The 24,548-nt window shown below is 43.7% G+C and overlaps 1 protein-coding gene across 1 annotated transcript in view; it reads left to right on the top strand.

Moving 5' to 3' along the window:
• Positions 1 to 3,694: 3,694 nt before the first annotated feature.
• LOC135370552 (uncharacterized) overlaps positions 3,695 to 24,548 on the top strand; it is a 31,822-nt gene continuing 10,968 nt past the window's right edge. Inside the window, exon 1 of the mRNA XM_064604334.1 lies at positions 3,695 to 3,980. Within this exon, the coding sequence (XP_064460404.1) occupies positions 3,857 to 3,980 (124 nt within the window). The 5' untranslated portion in view covers positions 3,695 to 3,856. The remainder of the gene's footprint in view (positions 3,981 to 24,548) is intronic.

Raw genomic sequence — 24,548 nt, 5'->3', positions numbered from 1 at the left:
TTGACCTTTCTGGATACCATAGGACTTAAATCCTTATTGTGAAGGGGCTCATCATTTCATTCCCCAATCACCACCAGCAATGGGGTAGAGTATCGCCCCCTAGCGACGAAACTCCCCATTAATCATCTCACAGTAAACTTGTTGTTTCGTTTCAGTTAAAAGAACTGAAATCACACCTCTCCTTCGTTTTTTTTTAGTGTGGTCTTCTTTCTAGCTCGCCATTTTAACATGAAACTATCTCCCTGTCTCGCACGAGACAACATAAAAAGGAAATAGAAAGAAAACAGTGACGCAATACGAGAGCAGCGTTTCCAACCGAAACCTATCTATTCCAATGGAGCAGATTCGAACACGCGCCGTCACTAAAACCGTGATCGCGACTTAAATCGTCGGTTCTTGATAGATCTACTATTCTTCTAATGTAAAAACAGCCACGATCACTATTAATCTTGTCCGAGTGAAGGATCCTATTACAGCGCCTCCCCACCCTCCTCCATAGCTGTCGGGACGCAGCACGAACACCGTCGACAGACAGCGCTGCTCCCTTTGTGTTTAATCTTGGCAAGCGCACCTTTGTCAACGCGTGGGTGTGGTTTAGGAGAACCCTGTAATCTGCTTCGCGAACAATCACAGCCATGATTATTCTGAGCTCAATGCTCTTTAATGTGTTCCTCGTTGTGAGCGATTCGACTATATAGAAGTTGTTGTTGTAACGCGGGGAGTTTCGATACTATACAATCGCTTTTCTTGCGAATGAGATTGAATCTAAGAGCCGCTGTTGCTATAAAGTGTACCGGGATTAGGTAGATACATTTATTTCAAAGTCGAGGTGTTGGAAATCAGGGCAGAAAAGCAGTGTGGCTGGACTAGGCCCTGGCTCCCTTACATTACATTCAATACTTTATACAAACAAAGACTTAGGAAAATCCGTACAGCAATTTTGACAACAAAATATAATGTGCAACCAGAAAAAAAAACCTATACAACAAAGAGCTTTTTATTGTTATAATTCGATAAAGCAAAGATATCAATAGAATACAGCATATTTAACAAGGTAAGTAGCTGATAAGTGATTGATTGTTTACCATAATTTGTTCTACTAAACGGCGGACGAAATTTTGCGGGCAGTCCTTAGATGATACGTAATCTATATTGATTCATCGAGATAATGCTTAAGTGTTGATTGTTTGACCTTGGTCATCTCTCAGCAGCTCTTTTTATAGGCGTCAGCATGCCATTATCGATGTAAAAATTTGTGTGATAATGTGATTTCTGTAAGTCATAATGATATGACGTAGTGACGCATACAAAGCAAAACGTTGCTGCGTTTGGAACACAGACGAAGTCTGATATTGATGCTTTCTCTAGACAAACAACTCCTGCTGCGTCAAATATGTGTAACTTGTCTGGGTATGTAAATTTGTGCCTGTGCTGGGACAAAATAACTAACTTAGGGCTGATCAAGCAAAAAAAAATATATATATATAAAGAAAGCTCTTTCACTGTTTATCGACAGGAAGGACGATCAATAATAACACCCCCCCACCCGTTCGTTATCGAACGCCAGCAATGCCTCCGAGTAGAAACGCGAGCATTAAAAAACCTGACACTAAGATACGCCTGTCTCGATAAAGAGCTTGTTTGCGCAGGATTACCGATCGCCCAGGACTGGACGTACCTTCTGGTCACGCCTTTCTGTAGAAGATTGGAATTGTGAATTCGTCCAATTGACGCGCATATACAGCGAAGCACAAAACACATACAAGAACGTGCAGAACACATACACACACCTATAGAAAAACCACATCTTGCTTCGCTGCTCTCGGTAACAGTTCACATCGACGCGGTCTTCCTGCTTTTCAGTACCGATTAGACCCTTGCCCATTACACTTGATTAAGCTGTTGTTTGTGTATACTAGACGATTTAGTAGCTGTCTTTCATCTCTTCTTTCTCTTTAGCAGAAGCACACACATTTACAAACATATCAGCAGGAAGAGATGTGATGGGCTCGGGACGTTCCGAATCAGTTCAACAAGTGTTTTAAGTCTGTTTCACCTACTCAATCCTAGTTGATGTTACAAGTGGATTTTGGGTGGCAAGGGCCCTGGGTTGTATAGGACCCGACAGCTTCGATGTCCATAAGAAATTACGGTATATCATCATAGCATTGTACCATGTATTACGTCACCTTAGATTTTGTCCATTACGGTCGGCAGCTAACGGAATCAATGAAGTAAAATGAAAACTCACAATAAAAGGAAAAGACGGAGCCCATTTCGTGACTAACGCCAGCCTTATCCACAGATCGTTTCAGACGATATCCTTCGGTCATTGAGAGTTTTTCTTCTTTTTCTTTTTTTGGCGAAAACCATCAATGGTGAGCTCACCATAGGCCCTTCTTGGCAAAAAAAAAAAAAAAAAAAAAGCTACGTCCAAACAGCTCACATTCATTACGTTTGGCTGGCCATCAATGGGACGACGAACATATCAATACAACAGAAGTAAGTCCTCTTATCTGTCTCTGTTTATCGCGCTTCCTAACTGATACCCTTTTTCGTTCAAGACGCCTTTACATTGATGCAGCTCTTTTTTATAGTCGTTAGCGTGCCGTCATCGATGTAAAAATTTGTGTGATAATGCGATTTCTGTAATGAGAGAAAGTGGGGGATAACGTAAGACTGCTCACGTTAATGGTCTATACCAATACAGTCAAACTCCTTTATAGCGAACGCCTTTTTAACGAAAATACCACAACAGCAAATTTTTTTGCGGGACCGCTGTAGCCCTATAGGTCCAATAATGGACATCCTTTTTAACGAAAATACCTTTACTGCGATTTTTTTTTGCTGTCCCCTGAGTTTCGTTGTAAAGGAGTCTGACTGTAATAATAATAGTATGCCTACAATATTGCCAATCTCGGCAGAAAGGCCCTTCGTCAATCCCTTGCACTGTTTCTACCTAAGCTATCAGTAAGGTTAAGCAGGAGTCAAGCTATCAGTCGTTAGGGTAAGACAGTTGCGATGTGACTTCTTGACACGTGTTATAGCTTTTACTCAATCTTTAACCAGTCCATGGAATCTATATTACATCAACACATTTTGATGATGAGCTGAGAGAAAAAGCTGGAAAGATGTTGTGATGAGGAAGAACGCAAGAACTGAGTGATAGCTGTCTGGTAATAGTTCAACTTACGGATGCTTACACAGAAGTCTGTCGGATAAACTTTGCGTTGGTGCTTACAACACGTTATCATCACACAAGACGTGAAGTGCTTAAAGCCGGACGCTCACATGAGAGGGTTTCCTTGCGTAGTATAAAATATTTTTCGTTGAAAAATTAGTTTAGCGTGAAATTTCATCCGTCACACTCTAAGGTTATCCGCCTTTTCTCCTTTTTCGCCACTGCCTAAGTCATTTCCTTCCTGCCATCACATATCCCACCACGCGCCCTCAGCCTCTTCCAACATAAAAAAAAAGTAAAAAATGCTGTCGTCTGCTTTTCGAAAACGCTCAGCCCTGAAATCCGTCCCGTTCCTTCCAGTGTCATATCTATCCTCAACCCTTCTCCGCGTCAATCCACAACGATATCTGTCGTCAAACGTGATTGGCCACCGCGATTCTGCGATAGCGCGGAAGAGAGGGCCCCCTATCGACCGTAATGTGCAGCGGCCGGCGGGGGCACCCTGGTGGCGGCCTTAGCGCAGCGCCGTTCTTTCAGCCTCCGAACGACACCGTAGGCGCGCACGTTCAACGCGTAGAGTCATACCATGCGTTCGCACGCGCACACATCCGGGGAACCGCTCGTGGTTACATTCAGCTCCCACCGGTTGCACTCTGGGTCACTGAAGGCATCGAAATGCCCGGTGTGAGAACACCGTCTGCTTTGATGTGTGCGCTGTCGTCTGCTCACAGCCTTCTGCTTCTGTGTCTTCTGCTAACTTTCGAAACGGTGTCTGCGATTCCCGGGCGCCGACATAAAGGTTGGTGACGTTGTCAGCGATATTCGGGTTCTATTTTCTCGTGTCTTAATTCTAGAATGTATGCTCGCTTGTCCTAGCAGTCTCGCATTTATACTATGTTGTCCTTTTTTTGAACCAGACATGAATAAAACTGTATAAAAAACTACGAGGTATATATGAGAACGTCAGCGTGCCATTAGCTAACACTTTCGTTTTGTCATGCTGTTGCACTCGTCACGCTATATTAAGTAGACTTTGAAACGTAACTTATTCTACCAAAGCAACCAAATAATTTATATATTTCAAGGATATTCCTCGATGTACTGTCTCGAACTAGGACTACATCAAAAGTTTTTTTTTTTTTTCAATACAAATGTTTGCCACAAAAAGTACGCAATTCTCACGGCTGTCAGTGTCACTGTTCCGATATTCTGTCATGTCTCATAATACGTATAAATATTTGCCCACGACCCGGTTCACATAATTTCGCGCGTCGACACCTACTGGAGAAAAAAGTAACAGCTCAGCGTTTTTCTCCTAACACCCTCTTAAACCGCTTATGCTCTCGGTTTAACAACGGGCGATAGAAAAGTGGTTTCTGCTGAGCTTCGCACATGGCACGTTCCCGGTAAAAACAACAGTCAAGTGCAAACAGGCGTCACACGAGCAGTGAAAAAGAAAGTACTTCGTGACCACGAATATAGAGGTTCGAGAAAGTTTCTTTGCTCAAGAAAGCTCAAAAGGTATTTGCAGTTTACTTAACGACGCTGTTTTTTACGTTTTTTTTTTGTAAAGTGTTACAAGCGTTGTCCTTATTTGACTGCAAAGAAAAATTAAATACGAAGTCATTCTGTAAACTGTTTTATCCGTGTTTCCTGAGAAAGAAGAACGAATTTCATCGCTAGCATAGGAAACAGGGGTTGCAAATTAGGAAAAAAAGAAACAGAAATGACATCCCAAGGCATAACATACGTCATAGCATTCCACACCGTCACCATTTTTTAATGGCTCGCATCTATACCAGGGTCACCATGAACTCGGCGATACAAGTATATTAAACCACACACTGCTGAATATGTAAAGCTGTACTGTAGCTGTTGCGTACAAAATAACAAGTGTTATCCGTTGTGATTGAAACGTGGACCTTGAGCTTGAGGAAATACCGAACACTTACGCACAAACATACAGCACCCGGCTCATTGGATAAGCCATGTACTGTATGGTTGTTTGTCGTCCTTCGGCATCTCCCCAGGCTCAACAACTCACTAGGCTAAAAATTCAATCCAAACCTCATGGTAGAGTTTTCAATCACAATGCAAAAACAAGTTAGCTTGCATTATCCCTCTCGCTTCAAAGTTGCTCTTCCTTCCCCCCTCTCTTTTGCGTTTCAACGGCCTGAATAATGTTCTCCTTCCTGTTTTCTTGTGTGAGAGACACACAAACGCCAGGTACTGGCAAAAGATTGGTCCAACATTGGCAATACTGGCCCAATATTGGATATTTTCCCAATACTGGCCAAATATTGGATATTTGCCCAATACTGGCCCAATATTAAATATTGTCAATACTGGCTAACCTGGCTAACACTGGTCTAATACTGGACCGATATTGGGCCAGTATTGCCGATATCGGCCCAATATTGGGCCAAGATGTTGTGCTGCTTGGGTATACGTAGCACTCTTTATGTGCGTCGCCTAACCTGCTCCGTTCTATCCCAAGTGACAGATAACCCTGTTCACCGCTTGCTGTCGTCTCCCGAAGCAACCGATTGCTTTTTATATTGAGTTAAACTATCCCTGACACTAACTCGCCAGTGAACAGGAAAAAATAACTTTCACCACTTCCGAACGCACGCTGCGACTCATGACACATCCTTTTAGTCCACACGCTAGATATACAACGCGAAGGTGAGCTAGAGGCCAGCGTTCTTTTTTGTTTTACGAGGAACTTGGGGACTGGGCAACAACGCCTGATACATGCTCTTTCCGTGCGACGGCATTTGTCACGCTACGGAGAGAAGAAGAAGAAGAAGAAGGAAAGAGAGAGAGAGAGAGAGAGAGAGAAAAGGGCTGCCATTCGGTTCATTCGTTCGCGGTAAGACGTACTTCCTTGACGCGGAAAGGAAGAAGAGCGAATCGCGAGAAGAGAATTCTATCGTATAAGCACACTGTTATATCTCTATCCGAGGGTCAACGAAGCGTTATGAGAAGGAGGTGCATTCACGTGTAGGTGAGTGTTGCGATGTTTATGATGAAGCATAGAACGACGAAGGGAAGGCAATTGAATACTGCGCTGTAAAAGTGGATGACGTTTCCAAAATGAGTGTAATTGAACTATTTGGAATTGATGCCGCAATGTGCTAAAACTGATTAGAAGCCGAAACATGAGTGATAGTAAATGTGAAGGGATTAGTGTTAAGGGTATGCTGAAGATTTCTAATGGAAAGAATACCCAACGTTCGATGGACATAATATTTACTGGAATCTTTCCAACGAGAAGCTTCGGTGCAAAAGTGTGAAGAAGAAAGTGTCGGGTAGAGTGTCACATCTGGCACCGAACCCCCCCCCCCCACCTCACCCATTACCACTAAAATAATGTTGTTGTCGCACTATAAACGTCAGCTATCAGTCTGTCATAAGAACATTTATCAACATCACCGATTGGCTGGTTGCGCTGCTGGGACTGCCTCTACTCCAATGCAATATTTTCTATACAACAGCTATACAATAGCTACACAACACTATATACACTAACTATAAACTTACGCACGTAGCTACAAGATTAGATACGCATAAGGTATGCGTAGGTGCTTATTTAGGTTATAGGTGCAGGTATAGGTATAGGGTTAGGATATAGGCATATTTAGGTGCTTTTTTCTTTTACCTCGCATTAAACATATCCCCCCCCCCCCCCCGTAGGTGCTTAAATACGTACACTAGACACTAATATGTACAGACCACATTGGAGACTATATACATATGAAAAAGCGAGAAGACGAGAGGAAATGAGATTCACAGTTCAGGATAGGGCGCCAGTGACAAGACAGAAAGAGAAACTATCAAGAAGAGATCTACATGAAGAGAAACTATTAGTCTGTCACAGTCAAACAGTCGCTGTTAGCTTTTTCCCCAATCGAAACACACGATGTGTACCGCCTGTAAAGCGTGCTTTCCCTCATCATGACGCTTTATGTGGCGAAGCCCACCTTACCGTAGCGCACGTGCGTGTCTCTTACACAGAATCCACCATTTGAATGAAACCTCCCCGACTCTTTGACGTGGCACTTGTCCCTGGTTTCCCCACGTAGTAGCTCTGCTCGTGTCGTTTAACTTGCATGCCAGCACCTTATACAATCTCGAGCGGGCGTAATTGATGCTCCATATTAACGTGGCGTGCTTATGAGTCGTTCATTGAAGGAGCTGCCGTTGACGGCGGCGACCGCCCACTTTATAACTGCTCTTCCCAGGGGTCGCTGTATATACTGCCGACGGGGTTTTACGCGGGAACACTGGGCAAGGAGATTAAAATGTATGCCTATACGGGCATAAACATCTCTGCTGTCGACGTTGTTTTTCTCTCGGCTCTGAGCTATTTTTTTATGTGCGTACGGTTAATAGTTATTAATGGGTGTGTATTAACGCCGTGTGTTTTGATGGTTGAGTTTCACGAGAGGCTCTCTTTATAGGTTAACGAACGTTCACAAAGGCTCGAACGAGGTGAGCAACGCTTTCTTTGCGCAGCAATTCCAGGATTACAATGCGTAGAAATGGTTAAACGGGTTCGTTAAGCGCGCGACATGTCGGGGGGGGGGGAGGGGATATGTTTATTACAAAAAAAAAAAAGCAGGCAAAAAGGAAAGGTCAGCCAGGCAGAAGCCGACTTGCTATTCCTTGTCGGCGTGTGTTAGATGTCAATGGGGTGTTAGAAGCACTACCTACACTTTCAGAAATAGAGGAGTGAATTGGTGGAGTAATTACAGGTTGATTGCATCATATCCGGTGTTACATTAACTCCCTATTTTAGTCCGCTGAGCCTGATTTTTACATCCCAGCACTGAAAAACCTAAACTTCACATAAAATTTCATGGATTTGTTCCCAAAATGACTAAAGATGCTTTTAGTTTTGCAGCCATCAATTTGTATTGGTCAGTTACGAATTATGAGTCCTGGTGCTGTGTCGTCACCTGAGCATGTTCCTTATCACCCCCTCTTTTCCCTTCGTCCCTTTTTCTCTTTCCCTTAGCAATGTCGCCGTCAGTGTAAGCAGGCAGAGCGTCTCGTGTATCCCCTTCCCTTCCCGACATCCGCAAAATTCAACCCAGCAACGCTGCTTAATTACGCAAGGGCACTAAGGAACACTTGGAACAACTTTTCAACACTCCTAACAGCACCTTAATGAAGGACACTGACAATAGAAGGTACCCGCCAAAAGCATGTCTGCTAACAAGTTCAACTCTCACATAAGAGTTCACATCGAGAATCACCGCAAACCTCGCGTCTACTAAAGCATCTCTCAAATGAACGTTCCACACTCGCAAAAAAGATAAACGTCATTCCTTCGTTGCGCTTGTAATCTTATCACTGCCCTTTGGGATGAAGAACATCTCTGAAGGTAACGATACGAGGGCAATCGAAAGAAAACGCGCAATAATTCGACCCTGAAGGAACCCCGGGAGTCATTAATCACGCACCATATCGTTCGATATGTTCCTTAATTACGCTTTCCTCCTCACCACCTTCCTTTATGACGGGTTAGGGAAAGTGCCAACTCAATCCCAGACGCCTGGAAAAAGAGGTAGTAATAACAATAATATTAATGAGGCTAATGCGGTACAAATTTACATGCTCGGCTGAGTAAGGGATACTATAATCTTTGGGATTAGCTTTCGCCGCATTTTTTCTTTTTTAAAGTTCCGTCCTCGACAGAATGATTAATAACTGAGCGGCATCTTCCCATATCGTGTTATAATTTTAAGCTTACGTGCGTTTATTTAAAAGTTTGCAGTTTGTATCGAAAGAAGATCGGAAGATAGAAAAAGAGAAGGTTAGTGGTAGCGTTATCGCGAGATCAGCGTACGAGGTGCGACTGCGTGGTATATAATGTGGAAATAATAATAATAATAATAATAATTAATAATAATAATAATTTTTATTAGTGCCCAAGAACGGCCGCTAAGGCCATGGTGTTGGCGCACACAATACACATAACTCACAGTGGATACAATACAGACATAAACGCACAAATAATTATGTACAGACATATATATGATACATATACAGTGGGATACTAGCAGAGGTACATTACAAACATAACAGGCATACGTACTTACATATTTACAGACAAGTATACCACGCAGTACATGCAATGACATATCAGCAACAAAACTACAATACATAGATTACGCGCAGGACATAAGTAATAAGATGGAATGAGACTATATACTGTACAAAACAAAGGAAAGAATATCACGATTGAAAATTCACTGCTGAAGGAAAGAAATAACGTCGCGTTTAAGGGATGCGCTTGAGGTGTGGAAAATATCACATGTGGGGGGAAGCGAGTTCAGAAGAATTTGGCTTCGGGTAATCGGATCGCTGGGGCAGAAGCGTTTAACGTAGAAGACTGGTGGATTACGAAAAGCCGCGCGAGGAATACAAAAGTTTAGGAGGCTCAGCAGGAGTGGCGAATCAACACGGGCATGGACACATTTGTACAGAAATAGGGCGTCGGCGATAGAGCGACGTGTGGCCAGTGGGTGAAGGTGAAAATATTGCAGTAGTGTGTCATAGTCATACAATAACTTTTTTCGTAAAAAGCCATTGTGTATGATATGAAGCGCTCGTTTTTGTACAGCCTCAAGACGCTTTGTATCAGTACCTGAAAGTGCGTTCCAAGCAACAGAGGCATATTCAAGCCTAGGAAGAACATAGGACTTGTATAGTTTAACGAAGACAGCAGGAGTCTGAAACTCCTTGCATGTATATGACAGGAGGCCCAGCGTGCGAAGAGCGGAAGAACGGACCGCTGTGACATGTTCATGGAATAGCAGTTTGGCATCAAAAATAACTCCTAAATCTCGGATACTGTCAACACGACATATTTCAATGTCGGAGAAGTATCGAAACACTGAGATATTTGTCTTGCGTGTGAACGAGACAACCTTCGTCTTTGCGCTGTTAATTTTGAGACCGTTGGCACTGCACCATGACAGTATATTGGATATATCTGCCTGTAGCTGTAAGCAGTCGGAAACCGAAGAGATCACTTTCATTAATTTGAAATCATCCGCATACTGAAGTAGAGTAGAATGTTTGAGGCAGGATGACATGTCATTCACAAAAATATTAAAAAGCAGGGGACCTAGGTTGGATCCCTGAGGAACCCCAGATGTGGGGACATATGCATCTGAGTACGCGCCCGAGACAAAAACAGAACAGGAACGTTGACTTAGGTATGACTCGAAGAATGCAATAAGCGGGTCAGAAACACCGGATGTACGTAGCTTATCTAGTAGGACGCCGTGACTCATTAAATCGAAAGCTTTTGATACATCGAAGTAGACAACATCAATCTGACCGCGAGCACTGACGACAGGGGCAACAGAGGACATGAAGGATACCAAATTTGTTACCGTAGATCTGCCTGTCATGAAGCCATGTTGAGAGTCAACGAGCTTGCGTTTGAAGAACGACGACAAGTGCGTATATATGATGTGCTCAAACGCTTTGGAAGGCGCACATAGAATACTGATCGGTCTGTAGTTGGTCGCAATGTGCCGGTCTCCTGACTTGTGGATAGGAATCACAACGGATGACTTCCAGTGACTAGGGAAATTATTGCATCTCAGTGACAAGTTATAAATAAACGATAGTACAGGTGTAACAATATCAGAGTAAGCTTTCAGAAAAACAGCTGGAATTCCATCGGGGCCGGGTGTTGTTGTGGGTTTCAACCTGCGGATCGCGTCGCTTACATCACTCTCAGTGATAACAAATGTGGGCAAATCATCAGTGTACGGTGCGGTCTTGAAATCAGCGGAAGCAGTAGTGTTACTGGTACCGTCGTACACCGAACTAAACTGCGCAGCAAACATCTTTGCAACGGTTGAAGGGTCAGAATACAAGGCGTGACCGTCACTGAGAGAAGGCGACATGACCGGACCGCGTTTCTGAAGTTTGTGCCACTTCCAGAAGTTACGAGGATTATCATTTACATTCGCTTCGACGGTGCTCAAGTGCAACCTGCGGTCGTGCACAACGGCTTTTTTGAAACGTGCGCGAAAAATAACAAATTGTTCGTAGTCAGCCGCGTTCCCATGTTTTTTATACCTCCTGTGAAAATACTTTTTCTTACTGAGATAGCGACGCGATTCAGGGGAAAACCAGTGTGGATACTTTGAACGACGAGGTGTATACTGCGGAACATACTCAGTAATGCTGTCAACAAAAATTTCGGTAAAGCGAGATACGGCGTCGTTGGGGTCAGAACAGCTAAGTACAGACGAGAAATCACATGAATCAAGATGATGATAGAGGCCGACATAGTCGCCTCTATTGAGAGCCAACCTGGAGGACTGGGGACGCGTGACATCGGCCCGTACGTGTGGGAGTACAATGGACAGAGGGGGGTGATAACCATCAATAGGAACGATAGGCGAGAGCGCGCGCTCGACAGAGGCACTGAAGTTTGAAAAACATAAGTCCAGCGTGTAACCGTCCTTGTTAGGGACATTATTCAGTTGCACGAGCTGATGAAAGTGAGCAAAGTCAAGAAGTGAATGGCAGAAACGGACTGAGCAGGAGCTATGCGCTGTTACGTTATTGCTAATAAAGTCGACACCAGGAGCATTGAAGTCACCCAAAATTAATATTTTAGATTGCAGTCGAATTAATTTTTCTCCCAGAAGTAGGAAGTACCTTTCAAGGGCATCTGGGCTAAATCCAGGGTGAAAGTAGTGCACGCCTATTAGTATCCGGTCATTGCCACTGAGGATGAGCTCAACCCAAACACAATCGGGCACTAGCTCAAGATCGGAACGACGGCGACAGCTATAACGGGACCGCACAGCAATAAGCGAACCGCCACCCCTTTGGGCTTGCGTCTCACAACGGTCGGACCTAAAGACAGTGTAATATTCTGGAAAACACGAGGAACTTGGTATGCCTGGCCACAGCCACGTCTCAGTCAAACAAAGGACATCAAAATCAAGATCAATGACATTGTGGAGGCACTCAACGTTTTTCGTACGAAGGCCGCGGACATTCTGATAATATACGGTGCAGTCAAACACATTATTACTATCGTTATACAGGTACTGCATCGTGTTGAGGGGTACTGCATCGTGTTATCTAATAACTAATTCGATATAACGATGCTTCAGGAGAGATATCAGCCGGCACAACTGCTCAGGAAGCGAATACGGGCCAGGCATGTTACCAAAATGACAATGTAGCTAACGGCATTGTATCTTTTTTTTTTTTTAACCCTTGCCTTACTCCCAAGAATACGAAACAAAACCCGTAGTGCTTCGTCCCGTGTACCATTTCCTCAAAGCTTCATTTCCCTCTCACGTACTTCGTGTCCATTAGTGCCCATTGCTTTGTCAGCCGGTTTATTTACCTAATCTAACTTGCAAGTTGTTCGCCAACAACACCGTTTTCCAATTTTTTTTTTCTCTTCCCGACTCAACTTGAACAATACAAAGCATGAAGTAACAAGATAAAAGGAGCAAAACAAATATGAAACTAAAGGTAACAACAACAACAACAAAATAAAAAAAGAACACTCATTCGAAAAGGCTGTCCATTCACCAAGACCAGCATCAAAGTTTCATAAGTCTCAGCCATCTCCAAGGCTTTTTTGCTCATCCCTAAAGCTAAGCCTGAAGGAAAGGCTATTTTCCCTGGGCGCATAATATTCTCGTTGTAACAAGGCGACGCTCTTACACAGCCTACATAAACTGACTCTCTAAATGACCCTATAAATAAGCGTACTTAAAAACGGAGAAGCTGTATTTACAGTACAGCTTATGTGACAAGCTGCATGCTAATGCACTCGTATAGCTTCTGTGGCTAAGAAAAGCCCGTGCACAGTCTAATGCATCATAACAGTGTCGTATAAAGTGTTGCTTTTTCTAGGCGCCTGGGCAGAATGTGTACTTTGGACTCGAGTTTTGTGTATGGAATGAACTAGTGGAAGATTCGAGCCATGAAAGCACGCTATATGAATAAGAACGTTGTGGGAATGGAGAAAGGATTACTTAGAAACAATTGCTTAACAATATATGTTTGTTATATAGACGGACCATTGTTGCGCTACGAATTAAGGAAAACATCCCAGGATATATATGGGATGCAGCCGTGTATTCCCACTAGCGATATCGCTACGGAATATTCTAGTGGGAGATAAAGCAAACAACCGTTCATGGGGCAGAAGATCTGCCGCGTGTTATGCCGAGCACTCGCGCGGTACTGGCATACCGGAAGTGGCGTACTGCACACTTAGCAGACGACACTTAGCAGACGACAGCGTCTTTTACTGTCATCTGCTACGCAGCATCTTGTGGCTGCGCCGCAGGATATTCGACACGGTTAATAGTGCATTAAAAGACGTTACGTGTACTTACCGTGCAACTTGATATAATCGATTCTGACATTTGCTACTGCTCCGTGGTAATTATTTCTACCAAATCACGGTATACTATTATTTCTCTCTCAAACACTCCATCGTACCCGTTGAGGATAATTTCTTCGGAGCCGCTGATTCCTTTCACCCGCATCAGCGATACCGCGGAAGAGCCATTAACACCACGATTCCTTCGAATCTCACTTTTGGCGACTTACTCCTTCAAGGAGCGTGACAGTGTTGCTGCGTCGACAGATGTTTTCCTCGCTTTTTTTCCATCAATCCAAAAGACACACAAAAAAAAACACCACTCCGTTTCCGACAGGATCTGTTCGGTATTTGCTCTGACTGAAACGAGGGGAGACGGCGCGTGACCTTTTGTGCAATCGAGTAGGAACTGTGTGCTGGACCGAAGGAAGTTGTTTCGATCTCGTGTGCAGCCCCCCAAATGTTCCTCGACCCTATCAAGGTATATTACTTTTTATTTTTCCTGCTGTCCTTTCTCCATCTCTCCACATCTGTACGCCGCTCATAGTCACAGTTGCTTCGCGGCGCTAACACCGTATTGCGATAAATATCGAAAGATAATTGTTTGCAGTGATGAGGACCCGCACCCCACGCTTTACAGCGGAGTGAAAATGCGTAGATAATCGGCACCACGAATACCGAAACTCATACGGCACTGACGTCACTGCCGGCGTCTCCACCAGAGAGGCAGCGCGGGAGGGAGAGGTCACGTGCCTACGAGAACCAATTGGAATGGCCGTATAGCTCTCGCTCCTCTGACGTACACAGCTTGACGCGTACCTGTGTCCCAGGGTTTACATATCGCCAACAACGACACTTAGAAACATGCATCAAACCATCGTTCCAACGAAGTCAACAGGAGCAGGAAACAATTCGATATAAGCGGCAATTCGATATAGGTGCAAGTGCCGCATAAACGGTGATAGTAGCCTCGGAAGCTTGAGGAAACACCGCCAGAACTTGAAAGGTGTATCATAGCAAGCGAAAAAGCTATAGTGGTGAGCACCTTTGCAGCCTTTGTTTCGCATGAAAAACGAGAGAGTGAGAGAGTGAGAGAGAATAAAGGAGTGAGAGAGACAGAAGAAGGAAGCTGGCGCGTTCGCTCTAAGCGGAATCGGCTGGTAGCGCACTTCGAACAATCAGGATTCCGTCGGGACAGCGTGAGACTCCGAACAAAGCGATAATTCGAAAAAGGCGATTTCGTTATAACAGGGATTCACTGCAGTCCTTTTTTCCCTCAATACACTAGCGTGCAATACAATGCGTGCAGCACGTAATGCATCACATCTATCAAAGTGTAAACAGCGCCTTGAAAGGCACGAGGCAGGCTATATCAACAGTATAAACAGCGCAGAACGACAACGTCGTATCATACAATTCAGCGAAGAAAGAAACAAGAAAGAGCAAGCTCTGACCTATCATGCAATTATTTATCTTCCCGTACAAATTTTTGCTCTTTTATGTACTGCATTTCATTTATCCCATTTGCATATTTATTACTGCCGCACAAGCGTACGTATTTAGGAAATAAGACCTCGTTTCCTTGCCTTCGATAGAGGCACGCAGAGAGGACTGCAGCTAAAATACCCGTGAGACGATTCCCCCCAAAAATAAAATGAAAAAAAGATTGCTCACGACGCCAGCATAAGACGCGGAAGACTTTCTGCTATGCATTATAGGCTGTATTATCGTGTTACATTATCTTTTAGTTCTCGAAAAGCAGTCGCAAAACGTCTGTGCCTTATATCGTTATGTCTGGGCGTCCTGGGCAATTTCCTTTCGGGATCCCCTGTGTGTGCCTCTTGAGAAAACGGCAAGTTTATATTGAGTGCGTACATACATATAAATAGTGTATTGGCAAAAGGAGAACGTCCCAATGCGCCTGCAAGACGTACGGAATTTGAGATGAGAAAAAAAAATACATTTTCGATGTTTCATCGTCGTCGATTATCTCGTGGATTTTAGGAGGCATTTTCGATGATCGAGACGATGGAAGTTTCATGACTTGAAAACCCGAGACGAGGTAGAGGACGATAACAGACCAACACAAACACGGTCTTGTGTTCCTCGTCTCGGTTTTTCAAGTCATGGATCGTCATCACCAGCTCGCTTGCTACCTAACCTTCTTTTCGATGGAAGTCTGTTCTTTTATCTGTCGTATACATGATCGGTCTCTCGACGTACCATTATCACCGTGATCATAATCATCGTAAGTTATCACTGTCCTCTGCTCATATCTCTCGCTAAGTTGCTGCAGAAGCTAAAAAAGGAAAAAAGATAGCGAACAAAGAGAGAATATGAAAATTCGCAGTACTGAGGGATTGATGTGCCTCCCGTCTGATGATAGAACCAAATTGGTAACTCTAATAAAAACATCAATAACAAAAATAAGCTTTATCGTTGCATCAGTAGCGTTTTTTTCCGTCACTACAAACCAATACGGGGAAGTGATTAACTCAAAAGATGCTCCAAAGTGCTGGGCGAATGTCCCGCGATTCATCGTCAGAGTGCGCAGCGCTCACTCATCACCTTCGTTAAGAGCATAGCAGAGCTCTCGTCTTTTTAGACATTTCTTTCTTATTCTTCTTTTTTTTTTCCTCTCTACTACTAGCTTGTCCCGCGGTGAGCGGGGTCACATCTCCATTTTTATCTCCTACCATCATCATCTTCATCATCATGATCACAATTAAAAGATGCTCCAAACATAGTCACAAAATAAAGATGCTGCTGTTTCGAAAAATGCTTTGTGACACACACAAAAAAGAAAGAAAAACGTTTTGGGCCCGGTTTCACCAACGCTGGTTAACTTTGAACAGAGATCAAGGGTTGCTAAACTCTCTCAACTCTCTTGTCAACTCTCAGTTCCTTTTTTTTTTTTTTTTAATGTCAGTTGGTGACGCGATGAATGTTTCAGTGACGATAACTGCCTTTAATGAAGCAGAGTTCAGCGTCAAATTCAAGTTTATGGGGACCGTTGATCTCAGTTCAAATGTTAATCGGCGTTGGTGAAACAGGGCCTAATTAGACCTTCCGATTGTTCCGAAAGCAACAATTGTTGCGACGAGTGGTGTTGCGAACAAGCTGTAGGAGGGCGTGCGTATAGGGTTAAAAAAGAAAAAAAGGAAGGAAGCTAAAAGATGGCTGCACGTCTGGGCACTGTGCCAAACGTGTTTAAGTTTTGTACACTCTTAGAAATTAACTTCACCGCATAGCACGCTCCTAGCCAATCATCATTTGGAATAATATCGTTATCTGCCCCGATTTGTTGAAAACTGGAGGCGTACGGCTTTTTTGTGACACTTATGCTGTTCATAATTGTCACAAAAAAAGGCGTACGCCCCCAGTTTTCAACAAATCAGGGCATATAACGATATAATTTGAGATGATGGTTGGCTAAGAGCGTGCTATGCGGTGAAGTTCATTTTTAAGAGTGTAGGGCTATCTTTGTCGGCGAATTTTTTCGTTGACTGGCTGGATTTGGTCGGCTGAGTTTCTGGTCACGTCATCACTGTCACGTGGTCCCGTAAAGCTATACGTACGAACCCACACTGTGGTTGGCACTATAAAGCTCTCACTTTAAACGAAAAGTACAGATTGACACGCAAAGAGATCCGCGCAAGGATAGGTTAGGACTTAGGACCCAATATGTCCCTTTCCCACACCCCAAGCTATGTTTATCGTACAACATTACAAGATGTAAGAATGGCTATTAACACTAGTCCTCGTGCTGGAATTTGCTAATGGTCACTCGTTCATGAAAGAAGATACAGTCACGGACTGATACTTAGTTTGCTATGTCTCACGTCTCCCTGCAAAAGTAGTAAGCAGAAATCGTCGGGTCCAGTCCTCCCATATTTGTCATAATCCTCGCGTACAGACCAGTCAGATCACTTCATAAACTTAAGCTTAAATGTGCTTCTGAACTAAAAAAAAAAAAAAAAAAAACGCGCACACACATCTACCTGAATGACATTATTAAGACGAAGCCTCTCAACGCTCTTCTTTCTACTCTTATACCTTATATCCGACACCTCCATCTTAAGCCGCATTAGCGACTACTTAATCCACACCACTGCCATTGTCAGGCTCTTGCACTGCTTTAGAAACGATATGTAAAAAAGCAAAAAGACAAAAGTAACGAAAAAAAAAAGGGACTCTTTTAGGATCTTATTCGATAACAATAAAGTCCTACGAAGCGAAGCGCTTTTTCTAACTTTGCCTTCGCTCGGAGAGAACATTTTGAAGGATTAAAAGATTTGGAGAACCTGCACACAATTACGGAGAATGAAAGTAACATGATTGTGACGATACGGTGCACTGAGCGTTCGCGTTGTTGCGTGGATGTTGCACTATGGGTCCGGAAGACGGTCGTACAATTTAGCGGTCTTTCAAATTCTTCATATACTGCCTAATTTAATTGTACAGCCGCAGATCCCATGATTATACTGTCGAGCTTCCGGTTGAGAGAACAGGGTTGCTCGTTTATAGGAAGGAAGAAAAGTTAGAGTCCTGCTTCTTTTTTTTTTGTCTGGCATTAGAAAATTTGTTAGTGGGCTTAAAAAGCGGAATGAGATAAGCGGAGACAAGGACGTCAAGAGGAGGTGAAAGAGTGGAGCCTGAAACGAAGTGATAAAAAAAAATGCTTCCTTGTTTTGTTTCCGTTTTTGCGAAATTCGTTAGAGAGTTCTAGTGCATCGTACGTTATCGCACTTGCGTACTTAAGAGATAACGTGGCGATTCTTCGCAATGCGCGAAGCTCTCTATGTTTTGCGCGTGCGCAAAGCGCGAGTGAGCAGCAACATTAGCGCCCCAAAACATGCAACGCTCGGTAGTTTAGCAGACGACGTGGTTTCAAAATTCAAATACACGATCTCTTGTGGCTCGCACTTAGCAAGATGCACCGCTTTTTCTGTGGATTTCCTACAGCTCTCCTTGACGTATACCGCTTGAAACCCCCTCCATAGAACCCGCTGATGAAACTCCCCATTGTTTGCATATGTGGCCGCTTGGACCCGAAATGGCGCTGTGCATACTTTGCTGGAACAGCTCCAGACCAAATCAGTCAGGACCGTCATATAGCTCCAATACACGATCACTCAACCGTTGCCAACGATCATTGCCATTCGACTCTTTCGTCTCCTGCTCCGTATGGACCCCGAAAAAAAAAACAAAAAAAACCTGCCATTCCTCACTAATAGCCCCCATTAAGCTTTGATTAATGCAACGTGACGGAAAGCAACCCATTTCCGACCGAGGAGCATTCCTCCTGAAACAATCGCCCGTGCAAGATGGATTCCTGTCGTGATATTGCTCTCTCTATACATACACTGCCTTGGCACCAACGGCAAGAAAGATGGATGTCTTCGCGGATGCCAATAGAACGTCAACGCCGCAGCGACAGGGCACGACAAATAAATGTTTATGGATAATACGAGGAATGCATAGCCGCTGTCTGCGTGGCTGGCGCTCTGTGTTCTTCGTATAGCTGACGCATGCTACAGGGTGTTCTTTTTAATAGTTTACCGATTTAAAAAAAAAAAACGCTGTATACAGCAGCGTAGGTACCGTTCTTGCAGGTTGATATTTTCTGGAAGAGAGTATGGAACATCTGTGGGACTATAATTACCTAAAATTCATTAATAAGCTCTTTAATTAGGGGCTTTCGGGCGGAAGTGATACAGCAGAACGAGAGACAGCCCTTGGTGGAAACATTTTTATTTAGAAAAAAAAAAAAATCGTGAAACGAACAATATAGACGATATTGATATAGTCGAGATATAGAGTCTCCGCGGTTTTGGTTTTCGCTGATTTGCAGAGCAATTTTCGGCGATGGAAATTTCAACGCATATGCTTGTTTCAGGATTTAAAAATAAAAAATAAACAAAAATAAATACCTTCAACCAGTATTGTCCCCCATTCTGCTATATCAATTTTGCCCGAAAGAATGTTATAATGATTTTTAGTTAATTAGTCAGCTGTTAGTTAGACACTCCTTTCCACAGAATCTCCGCCTTACAGTAGAACTCAACTGCAATAGCGGCATCTATGTTGCTTTCATAGATTTTTATTAAAAATATATAAAGAATGTAAAAAGGAACAGCCCGTATAATAGCTCGTAAAAGTGAAAAAAAAAAAATGCGTGTACGAGTGCTCGCTTTATGCGTCCGACGTACGGTGGTGGTGGTGGTGGTGGTGGTGGTGGTGGTGGTGGTGGTGGTGGTGATGGTGATGGTGATGGTGATGGTGATGGTGATGGTGATGGTGAAAGGGATCGCCGTTGTCGTCCTCACAGATGGGGTAACATCACGAGTGACGCCCTGGGAGAATGTGCGTCCTGGGCCGACTTCTAAGGAAAGTGTGTCGGCGTCCGATGCACAAGTCGGCGACATACGAAAGTTGATCAAATTACTCAGTGGAGGTGGAGCATTATGTTGTCTACACATAAATCTCTGAAGGCGATTCCATCCGGGTAGATTGGTAGTCACAAAAAAAAGATGCGAAATTGAATGTGCGCATTTGTTTTTATTCGTACAAAATGCTTCGAAATTGTCTTTACTTCCACATACCCTCTGTTGAATACTTCCGTTTACTTTCACGTTTATTTTTTAAACCCAAGTAAGCGGCATATGGCTGCGTAAGGAATCAACTTGAGGAAACAACTCAGCTATCTTTATTTATTTATTTTTTTTTTTTTTTACGATTGATCCTGTCGCCACCAAAACCACTCGCTTGTACAGAAAATGCAGCGCTTTACAGCAAAAGCCAATTTCAGAGTGTCCGGAATGTTGAACCATTTATTGCGTCCATCCACTTCTTCTATCGAGCTTTCTCCTCAGTTAGCATTCTGTCTTTTCCCTTCGCTGTCATGTCGTCCGAACTCTAATCAAAGCAGTGAGCTCCCCCGAGGCACGAGTCCTCAAATAGGAAACGCGCTTCCCAGGACCAAACCCAATAAAACCTCGATTACACCTAAGCGCCTTTTCGACGGGACAGTTGTCAAGGAGTGCCCGCTAGGGGGAGCAACATCAAAATTTCCGAAAGCTCGCAGAATCAAATATTCGGAATCAAGAAAGCAGACGACACCATATAGTCGAAGTTTCGCTTACTGGTAGCACGATCCGCTGTATCAGCTAACGAATCGAAGAAAATCAATTAATTAATAACAAATAAGTTTTCTCGTAACAGGAGATCACCCGACGTGCAGTAGACTCCCAATCCGTTTTCCACACTTGCCTATCACGTGATTCATTAATTTCGCTGACGAGAGAGGAAACAAAACGTGCAATCTGGTCGTCTGCGATTTAAATCCCCACTCGGCCGCATGGCGGCGCATACATGGGTGGCGGCTTTAAGCCCCGCTTTATAAATGCATATTTAAAGCCCAACCATGGAGTCTGTTCTCAACTCCGGATTCATCTGCCTGAATAATAAATAAAACTCGAAATTGCGCCAAAGGATTTTTGCACTTCGCTTTCCTTTTGTGAAAGAAGGTGATTTATTGGAGCTCCAATTGCCATGCATACTCTCGTCTGCTTTCTTTTCTTTTTTATTTCTCTTTATGAAGATGTATCGAAATGGAGACGGCTGACGATAACCTTTTTTTACATTCCCCTCCAACCACCCTATAGAAAGAAGTCACGGACTGTTAATTCCGTCAAAAGGTTAGCGTGAAATATTGGTGCGTGTCTGTCAAAGCAGATCTTAAGTAGGTGGGTTTGTGAACGTGAATTAGCCGTGCATACTTCAGCAAAGCTCACTCATGAGCATGCTCGTTCATGTTCGCTCACGCACAATGCGGCGAGTGAGTTGAGCAGAGTGAGCAAACGTTAGAGCTGTAGTGACGGGTAGCAAAAGTCTTCGGATTATCTCTGGCGCTATGTAGACCAGACAGATAAGTACCACTAAATGGGTTTCTCCCCGCTATCATTGGATTGGATTGGAAAAGAAAGAAAAATATGGATCGCTATCATCCTATTGATTGATTGATTGATTGATGGGTAAAAGAAAAAATTTAGATATTCTGATATTCTGGATAGTTAAATGTCAGAAGAACATGGACGAAGAGCTGTCTCACTGCGAAGGCGCCTGCAGCTGCTAGACGGTGGAACGTGATATAGGCTACCTGACAAAATTCACACTAATGTGCATGCTCATTCATGCTCAATGTGACCAATGAGTCGAGCATTAGAGGGCTGTGCGGGGAGTGGGTGAGCAAACAAGGTTACTGAGCTTAAAATGAGTGAGCAGGAGTCACAAGTGCCGACCTCAGGTACATGTATTGCCTGTGATCTCGCACGGATCACCGGAAGGAGCTTGCTCGATCCATCTCCCGCACGCGTACTTTCAGCACTTGAGTATCAGTCAGCCAATCAGGGTCGTGTTTTCAACGGCCGTAGCCAATCACGAACGTGCTTTCAGCGGTCGTATCCATGGAGACGAACCACTGTCGTCTGCGAGTACAGTGAACGTCACGGCGTACTAAACGGGAAAACAAAATAAAGCGCAAAACTTTACCATATTTTTCTCGAGTCTGGTTTTCTGGAAAGCGTGTTACACGTTTAGTCCACAGGTTCAACTCCATGAAGCTATAGCTGCCATCATTTGGGGGTTCTGGAGTTCGCGCGCAGACGAATTCTCACTTTATGTGTCCACGTAACGAAGGAGGGAGAAGGAGTCATTAAGCATGCTTTCTGTATGTACACTCTTAAAAATGAGTTTCACCGCATAGCACGCTCCTAGCCAACCATAATCTCGAATGACAACGTTCTCGTCCCTGATTTGTTGAAAACGTGGGGCGGAGCCTATTTTGTGACACTTATGCTGTTCATAATTGTCACAAAAAAGGCATACGCCTCCCGTTTTCAGCAAATCAGGGACGATAACGATATCATTCGAGATTATGGTTGGCTAGGAGCGTGCTATGCGGTGAAGTTCATTTCTAAGAGTGTAGATGGCGTTGGCTGTGCCTTTCCCCCTTTCCCCCCTTCTGTTCTAATAAATATATCCTGTCTTCGTGTAATAAAGAGCGAAATAGAAACAAGGCCACAAACACAAACCGCAAATGATGATTGTAAGGTGCCAGCAGACCCATGTTTTTCTTTTACAAACCAATCAATAAATCAATAAATCAACAATGACGATGATGGAAACTAGGGAAAGAAGAAAGAAATTTACTTTACCGCATAATCGGACTGGCCACCGTATAGCACCCAACCTCTTCATTATCCAATGAAAAGTAAAAAAAAATATATATAATAATAAAATCAGTTCTCTGCGGATTTATCTTCCCGCTTCACGAACGGTGTTCTCTTTCGTTCAAGCAACATCATCGTCCCGTGTCGATTATTGTCATTAAGCCTTCCCACTCGCATATCGCCGCACAGATCGAGCGACGGCGAATCTAATAGCGGTTCATTAATAATGGCCAAGTACGGTCCATTTCTATCCAGACGAATCACCCAAACTCTGACACGCATCACCGTCGCCGTGATGTGTGAGAGGGAAATATATGGGCACGGAAACGCCACGCTCTTTCCATTGGGGCTTCACCTACACCATTTATAGGAACAATAAGCGGATGTGACTCCGTTCCGCATATCTGCTCGTTAGGCTCGGGTTACACCGGCATAGATTTACGTCGCTATCGCAAGTTTCAGAAATATGATGCTTTTCTTCTGTTCCTGACCGAATATTATGTTTCATTCAGTGATTGGAGAGCTCATGTGCTTGCTGCAATGTAAGGGGCCACGATGTGCGCTCCATTTATTTTGATTACAATGTTGTCGGCGAGACTCGCTTCTGTGGGAAACGCTTGGTGTAATAACCTTAATTGGAGAGAATGCGAAGCAGATATCTCGGTTCGCAGCCGTCGTTGATTAAAAGAGCTCATTAGGACAAAAAAATAGCCGTTTCGAGATTCATATCCTTTATAGCAGCCAAAGAGTCAAGCCTACACTCTTAAAACGAAACTTAACCGCATAGCACGCTGTGCGCCTACAGTCTTACAAAATGAACTTCGCCACATAGCACGCTCCTAGCCAACCATCATCTCGAATGATATCGTTACCTTCCCTGATTTGCTGAAAACGAGAGGCGTACGCCATTTTTGTGACACTTATGCTGTTCATAATTGTCACAAAAAAGGCGTACGCCTCTCGTTTTCAACAGATCAGGACAGATAACGATATCATTCGAGATGATGGTTGGCTAGGAGCGTGCTATGCGGTGAAGTTCATTTCTAAGAGTGTACCACTACCGCGAATGATATGGTTATCGCTTCTGATTTGAAGACACGAGAGGGGGGCGCACGCCTTTTTGTGACAATTAACATTTCTGCATAAGTGTCACAAAAACGCGTGCGGGATTATGGTTTGCTATACACTGTTAAAGCAGAACTTCACCACATGGCACGCTCCTAGCCGACCCTCATTCCGAGTAATATCATTCTGTGTCCTGATTTGTTCAAAACAGGGGCGCGGCACCTATTTGGGACAAGATAATGTGTCCCAGTTAGGCGCCTCCTCCCATTTTCAACGAATTAATACACAGAATGATATCATTCGGAACGATGGTTGGCTATGAGCGTGCTATGTGGTGAAGTTCATTTTTAAGAGTGTAAAAGCCCGAAGTTATTTTTAGTCAAACCGGATCCGAACCAAGATAAGTGACGGAAACAATATTCAAATGAACCTCTAACTGATCCGGTATCAGAAAGTGGGCCATGATTTTTTTTACCTCACCATGATTTTGAATCATGTTTGTTAGTCCCTTTCTAACTACAATGCATACCCATGCCCCCGGGATGATGGGGGGTGTAATGAAGCGATGCAGTCTTTAAAAATAACTTCAAATGGTTTTTGTGCCTTTGGCAACAGTACTACCGTTTCAACCAATATTTCATGCCATCACCTCAGACTACGGAAGTTTATGAGAAGTTTA

Source organism: Ornithodoros turicata, chromosome 10 (genome assembly GCF_037126465.1).
Source record: "Ornithodoros turicata isolate Travis chromosome 10, ASM3712646v1, whole genome shotgun sequence".
Classification (NCBI taxonomy): domain Eukaryota; kingdom Metazoa; phylum Arthropoda; class Arachnida; order Ixodida; family Argasidae; genus Ornithodoros; species Ornithodoros turicata.
Note: the sequence above shows the minus strand (reverse complement) of the source record. Positions and strands in the feature narration are given on the sequence as shown.